This window comes from Dermacentor andersoni, chromosome 7 (assembly GCF_023375885.2).
Source record: "Dermacentor andersoni chromosome 7, qqDerAnde1_hic_scaffold, whole genome shotgun sequence".
Classification (NCBI taxonomy): domain Eukaryota; kingdom Metazoa; phylum Arthropoda; class Arachnida; order Ixodida; family Ixodidae; genus Dermacentor; species Dermacentor andersoni.
The window spans coordinates 126,743,482-126,752,452 of record NC_092820.1 but is presented as its reverse complement, the minus strand read 5'-3'; the positions used below and the strand labels follow the sequence as shown (position 1 = coordinate 126,752,452).

Here is an 8,971-nt window from a genome sequence, read left to right as displayed (position 1 = left end):
CCCCATCGAAATGCGGCCGCCGTGGCCGGGATTCGATCCCGCGACCTCGTGCTCAGCAGCCCAACACCATAGCCACTGAGCAACCACGGCGGGTTCAACACGCTATGGCTTGGAACCACATCACTTAGATGTTTTCAATAATGTAAGCGTGTTTTGCGTATGCGTACAGGGTGAAGTAGGGTAGGCAAAGGAACAAATTGGAAAAGAAAGATGTCTTCTGCCCATTGTTTCAAGTGAAGTGTAGATAAGTTAATATTTTTGACGAATATAGCTTCGAATTACTAAGCTACGAAAAAAAAGAAATCAGGTATAACGCTAACATCGCAACATAGGGCAATGAACAGGCATCACAATTTTAGAAGGTATATGCGTTAGACAGCAGCAATTTATTAAAGAGCAAATCATGCACCGTCCGATGCATAAGGCACCCCGTGCCTGGCGCTCGTTCTTTTCAGGGGTGTGCTTTGCCTGCAGACAAATGCTCCAAGTCCCCTATCCGTCCTAAGGATATCCCCTACCTTCAAACCGCAACACTAAGAGGACTATAAATCACAGTGTTGTCATCTCAACATAGTTTCCCCCTCCTTGTCACTCTCCATTCTTCGCGCCGTCAGAGTTTTCAAAAATCACTCAGCTTTTCCAGTTATGTACTAAAAGAACGCGACGAACTTGAGTATGGCAAGTTTTATGTGTGGGCAAGCCTTCTTTACTATATTTTGCAAACTGAGGCCAAGGAGGCTCTTGGCACATCCGTTTAGCAGAAATTAGAAGCAAGCACCTTCAGACTGCGCATTGTTTCAAAATCCTATTGTTGTTTATTTCGCGGCAAGAGGTTTTAATACAATAGAGAATGATGGGTCAAAGTTTCATCCTTTAAAACTCCGCACCTGTACCTAGCGGCACTACTTCAGTGTGACGTCAAAGATTTCAAAACAATTTTTCCCTACGTTTGCTGAAATTTCCTGGAATTAAATTCAATCCTTCCCGCTTATAGAACACAATGTACTCTATAATTACCAAGGGCATTTTGAATAGCACCGATCAGACGTCATCAAAATCCACTTGCTGTGGCATGGTTACTGGCGTGAACAAGACTAACGAAGAAAAAAAAAGGATGGCACAGGATCGAGCGTGCTGTCCAGTTCCCCCCTTTTTTCCCCCATTAGTCATGTTCATGCTAGTAGCTCTGTCAGAGCAACTTTATAAACACCTACTAGCCCAACTTTCTGCGTTAATCAATATCCATGACGTCACGTCGAGTGGGCGCGGGACCTTCAAGGGGCCGTCACCAGCTGATTGTCGTTTTCGCACTCACAAAGCCTCCTGTCAATATTTGCGGTGTTGCTGTTCATGATTATTTATTGACATCTCTTTTAATATGGGGCGGTGACAAATATTCACCTAGCCTGCTTCAGTGAATAAGGAATGCTATTGCAAATTTTCTTAATTATAACGTTTTCTGGGCATCTTAATCTTTTTTCTCTTGCCTAAAATTTATATTAGCGTGTTATACCATTATACTAAGCCTGGAACCGATCTGGTTCTATCAATCCCTTCTCTGATTTCTTCCACCAATACTCTAAACGTATCCTGTGTATCTCAACTGCGGAACAGTGGATGCTTCCATTCACTTGATATCCAATCACTTCTGGAAGGTGTACGTTACCTGTTGGTCTCGCTCGATGAATAGCTTCGCATTACATTAGGGTGTTCTGACTTGCTGCCAGATCTTTGCTGCAACAGGAGGGGATGAATGATGATGTTTTATTGGTCTCTCCTTCGAAAGGGGCGGCGAATATTCGTCACCTAGCCTGCTTGAGTTATTGAGGCATGCTTTTCATTCTAGCAATTGTATACAGTTCCTTGTTCTTTTTTCTCTTCCTCAAAACTTTTTCTCTTTCTGTAGCCACAAATTTTTGCAGCTCAAATTATGGGAAGAAGAAGAAGACCACACAAGGCGGACGTGCTTCGTGTCGGCTCCGCTACTTTCCTATGTTTTTGGCGGATTACCGAACTTCTCGTGGAAATTCTTCTTGCCAGCGACAGGCGGAAGCTTCAGGACTCCTTCAACATCAAGTTCTGCCAGGTGGGCCCATATTCTGGCCGATACGCAGCGCCTTTTGTCCGCCACGCAAGCGGGGCAAGCTAAGCCTAGCATTTCCACGTACGTCACCATTGCCTGGCCGCCACGGCGGCGGGGCTTGCAAAGCCTAACTTGTCGCCGGAGCTCATTGGGGCTCCCAGTCGCCGACGGCAACGTGCCAGGCCTTTCCCGGCGTTAAATGGAAGTTGTCCAGGTAGAAGGAACAGAGATCAGGCCGGAAGATTTCGGCGAGGGAGCGGGGTGGTGCGATGTTAAGAGGAAGAAACAGGCCGATGGAGTGACCGAGTCGGCGGATAACCAGCAGGAGCACATGCAGCGACGGACGGTAGCCACGTCGAATACGGGAACCACCACAGCGCAGTACAAAAGGAAGTACGCCCGGCAAGTACATCAGATTGCCATGGCAAGCCGAATGCCAGAGTTACCGCCGGACGATTACAAAATCGTCGTACGCCCCCGAGGCGGCTTCAACGTACGCGATTACGGGACGGATCGCATTTACTGCTGCCTACGTAACGCGGCGGGTGTAGGCAGAGAAGCGGCCGGGGAAGATAGCATCTGCCTCAACGTTAAACAGAACGTTGTGGTGCTCAGCACGCCGTCTGAAGACAGAGCTAAACGTTACGGAGCTATTAGCAAGCTTTGCATCGGAGACCGAGAGTTCGAGGCGAACGCCTATCAAGCCGCCCCGGAGAACACTTCCAAGGGCCTGATCAGGAACATTACAAAGACCGAGAGCCCGGCCGACGTCATCGCTAATCTAGTGACGCAGCGCAACCCCGGTGTGCTGCACGCCAAACGCATGGGCAACACAGACAACATAATCGTTTTGTTCGACGGATTCCACGTACCGAGATACGTATATTACGGACCTATGCTCGTCAGATGCTCCCTCTACAGGAAGCAAATTGACGTATGCTACGAGTGCGGCAGGATGGGACACCGCGCCGACGTGTGCCCCAACCCCAACGACAAGATTTGCCGTGGATGCGGACGCAACAACCCGTCGCCTGACCATCGATGCGACCCGCGTTGTCGACTATGCGGCAAGGGACACTTCACGGGAGACCGCAGCTGCAAGGCGCGATACAAGACCCCGTACATAGTCAAGCGCCGCCAACTAGAGCGAAAAAGACAAGAAGAGGAAGAAGCGGCCGCAGAGTACGGCAGCTGTTACAACAGCAGCACCGACTGTAATGGCAACGGATGCTACTACCTGAATTACCCAGAGATAGACCGCCATTTAGTCACCGACAACCGAAGAGGACGCTCGGCTAGCCGCGGCGGGAAGGGCGCCGTGGGAAAATCCCGATCCCGATCCCGCTTTCGCAACCGGCCACAGCGGCCGAGAAGCACGTCGATGGCGCGCGGTGGTGCCGGTCCGGGCATCGCAGCTGTCGGCCACATCAATCAACAAAGTCAGGAGCAGCAGCCGTGGCAGCAGCAACAAGGTCACAGGAACACTGGGCAACAGGTGAGCTGGGCGGCTGTCGCCGCTTCTCCCGGCGGCGGAGGCGCTCCGGTGGGACGCCCTGGCGGGCCCGCCGTCGGAGGCGGCGGTGGGAACGAGCTCGAGCGAGCGATAGAGCGAGTACTACGACAACGCCTAGAACCATTAGAATCGATGATTGCCGAGCTTAAACGCGAAAACGCGCTCCTTAGAGAGGAAAATTTCAAATTGAAAAGCGAGCCTCCACAATCGCAGCAACCACAGCAACGTAACACGACAATGCCGCCATCCTCGGTGCCTCGATCACCGACTCCATCTCGGCCTGAGCCGGCCGGGTTGGACACGGATGACGAGGGTAGCTCGATGGAGACGGCGGATGAACGGGTTAATCGTCCAGTTACCGCGAAAAGGATCGCACTAGATCCCGCAAGACCCGACACCAAACAGCCATGCGGCCGTTACGAGAAATTAGAGAAACGAGTAGACAGCATCGAGAAGAGCCTCGAGGAACGTTTTGCAAAACAGACGGCACATATGAACGAAATGTTTAATAACGCGGTGGCTAAGCTCTCTGAGCAAATAACACAAATGCTCGCCGCGCACTTGACGCGCATAGACGACATAGAAGCGAGGCTGCCGCCAGCTACGGGTAGACCAATAAGAACGATGAGCAAGCCGTACTCTAGACAACAACAACACAATCAGCCGCAGCAAAGCACGCTCACAGACGTAGAGACACAACCGCAGCAGCAACCAAGTCGCCTCGATGGCGACGGGTTAAATTAAACACAGGCATCATCATGGCTACACACGCAACGAACCACACTAACACTCGGAAACAACAACAATACACCATCTGGCAGTGGAACTGCCGGGGCTACAGGAGGAAGCGCGCTAATCTCCAGCAATTCATACGCAGCCGCGAGACGAAACCGGACATAATTCTTTTACAGGAGACAAACTATCCGGTCAAACTAGCTGGCTACAAAGCCATAGATGCGACCGCGACGGACAACAGGCAAAGAAGGAAACGGTCTACACCCCACGTGGCAGATGGCGCTGGGCCAGGGGTGGTGGTGGCGCGCCGGCCGTCGCCCCCGCCCCGCCCGTTGCCGGTCGCCGCCGTGCTCGTTCGGCGTAACGTCACTGTAGCGCAGCGCGAACTTCCCTCCGTAAAGATACCTCACGTATTCGTAGAAATAATTCCTAAGAGTGGCCGCGGACTCTTCGTCCTTAACGTGTACAGTAAACCTACGCTGCAGCACCGCTTCGGGGACCTGCTCCGGGGCGCGCGCGCGGCTTCCGGCGGCGAGCCTCTAGTTGTTGCGGGCGACTTTAATGCGCCCCACGGAGCCTGGGGCTACGCCCGAGAAACACCCAAAGGCAAACACCTTTGGGAAGACTCGCAAGACCAGGGGCTTGAACTGATCGCGAATCCCGCCGATCCTACACGCAGAGGGAACAGCGTGAGTGTCGACACGCTACCTGACCTCGCGTTCGTTTCGAATGTAACCACAGCGCACTGGCAAAACACGCAAGAAGATTTAGGAAGTGACCACATGCTGATCGATATGACGATAGGCACGGGCCCGAGCGGTCGTGAGACTAACCCTGTAAGCAAAGGCCGTAAACTCAAACTTGTGAAGTGGGACACGTTCCGCAAGAAACGAGAAGAAGCGGGGCGAGGCGACGAGCCGATTACGGACATAGACAAGTGGACCGCGACGCTCAGAAGGGATGTAGACGCGGCAACGAGCGAAGTTCCGCCCGAGGCGAACCTTAAGATAATTGACAGCAGGCTGCTACATATGTGGGAAGCAAAGCGAGCAATTCTAAAGAGATGGAAATGTCAAAGACACAATAAGGCTTTGCGCAAACGCATAGCACAATTAGACAGAGAGATCGAAGAACACGCACTCCAGGTATCCAGGGCACAGTGGGAAGACACGTGCAACGGCCTCGAGAGGCAGATGGCCGGGGCGAGCGCTTGGCGCCTCTTTCGGCACCTATTAGATCCGGAGGAAACTAGGGCCGCTCAAGGCCACAAGACTCGTAGACTAGTAAGAGATTACAAAGGTGATAACTTCTTCGACGCAATACGTGATCGTTACTTTAAGAAGGCCGAAAGCATCCAACATGCTGAATACGACGGCGTCGCAAACGAGAAATTGGACGCGGAATTTAGCGAAGCAGAAATTCGGATAGCCCTGTTCGAACTAAACACCCGATCGGCGCCCGGCCCGGACCGGGTTACCAACAAGACTCTCCGTAACCTAGACGACGAGTCGATCTCCCGCCTCGCGACCTACGTCAACGAGTGCTGGCGAGGGGGCTCCCTTCCCGAAGCGTGGAAACGGGCCCGCGTTATCATGATTCCAAAACCCGGCAAGCAAGTTACCCTCGATAATCTAAGACCGATTTCGCTAACGTCTTGCGTTGGAAAAGTCATGGAACACGCAGTTCTCACCCGCGTGACCGACTTTCTCGAAGATCGTGACGCGTTCCCGCACACCATGCTAGGATTCCGCCGCAACCTCTCCTCACAGGACGTATTGCTTCAGCTTAAACACCAGATCGTAGACGACACTACCAGCTCCACTAAGGCAATCCTCGGCCTAGATATTAAAAAGGCCTTCGATAACGTTAAACACGAAGCAATCTTAAAAACAATTATAACGTTAGGACTTGGCCAAAGAACGTATAATTACGTTAGAGATTTCCTCGCGTGCAGGCGTGCATGCATCGTCGTTGGCGACGAGGAATCGCCGGAATTTGAGACGGGTCCGTCCGGCACGCCGCAAGGATCCGTCATATCCCCATTACTCTTTAATTTAGTTCTACTCGGTCTACCCGAGAAATTAACAGAAGTAGAAGGATTGCATCATAGTCTATACGCGGATGATATCACCCTCTGGGTTCCCGGGGGAGGATGTGATGGTCACGTCGAGCGAACGCTACAGGCAGGGGTAGATGCGGTCCAGAATTACTTGCGTGGAACGGGCCTCGAGTGCTCGGCTACCAAGTCCGAACTGTTAATCTACAAACCCACAAGGAGAGGTCGTAAAACCCTGAGCGACGAAGAACGGGAATACTCCAAAATACGTATTATATTGGCAGATGGTACTCCCGTACCGCACGTAGACAAAATTAGAATCCTGGGGTTACACCTGCAGGCAAATGGCCATAACGGAGAGACGGTGCGAAGACTTCGTCGTTCGGTAGATGACACGATCCGACTCTTGCGTCGCATCACGAATAGACGCAATGGTATGCGTGAAGACTGCGTGATCCGTCTCGTGCAGGCGTACGCGATAAGCCGCATAACGTATGTTGCCCCCTACCTTAAGTGGATAGGGTGCGAAAAAAACAAGGTCGAATGCATGATACGAAAGGTTTTTAAGAGGGCGGTCGGCGTTCCACTCAACGCGAGCACCGACAAGTTTCTGGAGCTCGGGCTTCACAACTCACTTGACGAGTTAATCGAGGCGCACGACATTGCGCAGTACGAACGATTATCTCATTCAAAGACAGGTCGATGCATCCTCGAGGCACTCGGCATCGCGTACCACACTCAGCATGGAGAAAAGATGGCGGTTCAGGCCTCCGTCCGCGACCGCCTGATCATCCCGCCGCTTCCCAAAAACATGCACCCGACGCAAGAGACCTTCAGAAGAAGTTTGGCAACAGCAACGAGGCGGTGTACGTAGACGCTGCGCGATATGAAGGAGAGAAAAACGCACACGCGATCGCGGTTGTAGACCGCACGGGAAAGTGCCTCGCGAGCGCTACAGTGACCACGGGACACACGGAGGCGGCCGAAGAAGCCGCAATAGCCCTAGCACTGGCCACGGTGCCTAGTGCTGCGATCGTGATCAGCGACTCGCAAGCAGCAATCCGCGGCTTCGCGCGCGGTCGCGTCTCGCGGGAAGCGGTCCGCATACTCCAAATTTATGACGACGGCGACTCGTCATCGCCCTCGCAACCCCAAAATTCTACAGTCTTCCTCCTCTGGACCCCGGCACACACCGATGTCCCGCTCGCGGGCAACGAGGCGGCCCACGCCACGGCTCGAGGTCTCACACGCCGAGCCGCCGCAGATTATGTGGCCGCCGCCCCCGCCCCCGAGAGCAGTGCATCGGATCTGCCTGATCGGGACACTACAACAGAAATGCGGCAACAAGAATCACAATGGGCGTGGGGCGATCGCCTGACCACGTTCAGAGATCTCACCCAACACTACAGACTCCAAAGACGCACATTCCCGCCACCACACGACAGGTTAAATAGGAATGAGGCCGTAACATTACGCTTGCTCCAGACAGGCAGCTACCCTAGCCCCGCGGTCCTACATCACATCTACCCAGGTTTATATCCAACAGATGCCTGTAAAGCTTGCGGACAGCGAGCAACGCTGCGACATATGCTGTGGGAATGTGCCGGCAACCACGGTAATGGGACCACATCCGTTCGCGACGCGTCCGTAATCGCGGCCGTTACCACAGTACGGGAAGCCTCGAGCTCGCTTCTCCCCGACGCCGCCCCGGCTGCGGGGCCCGCCGGGGACCTTCTCCATCGGCGTCGCCACCGCTGGGAGGCGGCTCTGAAAAGTTCAGAGTTGGCAGACCAGCTCTGGGCCGTCCGGCAAGCCAAAGATGCCGCCCGAGTCCAAGGACTTGGAGCCGCCACCTGAGGCCACCACAATGAAACTGCCGGCCATTCATTAATAAAGTTTCTTCTCTCTCTCTCTCTCAAATTATGTTTCACTTTATTGCGCCTTTAAGGCAAGCTACCTCAAAATCTGTGTTGGTCAGACTATTGAGGCGCAGCAAATATGATTCCGCTATACTTCGGTACCACAATTTCGCTATTGAAAATTCTGCTCGCAAGTGAATAAGTAAAAACGTTTAGTAAATGTCTTTTTTTGAACACATATACATTGCACTTTAACATGAAGGCATACAATTTCCGCCTCTTTGACATAAGCAACTAGAAAAAATTCTAAACCAAGCTTTCCGCCGGAGACCAGTGAAACAACAGTCTGCTCGACATTAGAGAAAACGGCGCGGATGTATGCCTCTCGTTGTGTAGGGCTTCCTTTGACTATGGCACAGCTCATTTCTGCACGTCAATCGCATCACAAAAGATAACTCGAAAGAAATGTTATGCCAGTGCTACTGCAAATAAAAGCAAGTTACAATACCTTTTTCATTGAGATCTGTTCATTTATTCTTTTCAGGAGTTAAACTACTGACTTCAATGCTTCAGTGTTTCTTCAATGGACTTACTAGCAGCTCAGATATTTTCAATAAACACTTCATTGCACGTCAATATGCATTTCCTACCCCTACACCAACATAATAAACTTGTATCAACGACCTGAAAAATGTGTTGTCCTTGTGATCATTCATGAATACTTT

At 52.2% G+C, this 8,971-nt stretch overlaps 1 protein-coding gene across 3 annotated transcripts in view; it reads left to right on the top strand.

The window, feature by feature from the left end:
- Nucleotides 1–8,971, top strand: part of LOC129385538 (uncharacterized) — a 139,981-nt gene extending 131,010 nt beyond the window's left edge. Inside the window, exon 7 of one of the 3 annotated variants that reach the window (XM_072289332.1) lies at nt 8,791–8,971. In XM_072289332.1, the coding sequence (XP_072145433.1) occupies nt 8,791–8,797 (7 nt within the window). In that variant the 3' untranslated portion in view covers nt 8,798–8,971. The remainder of the gene's footprint in view (nt 1–8,790) is intronic. The other 2 variants (XM_072289329.1, XM_072289330.1) reach the window with 2 other exon arrangements.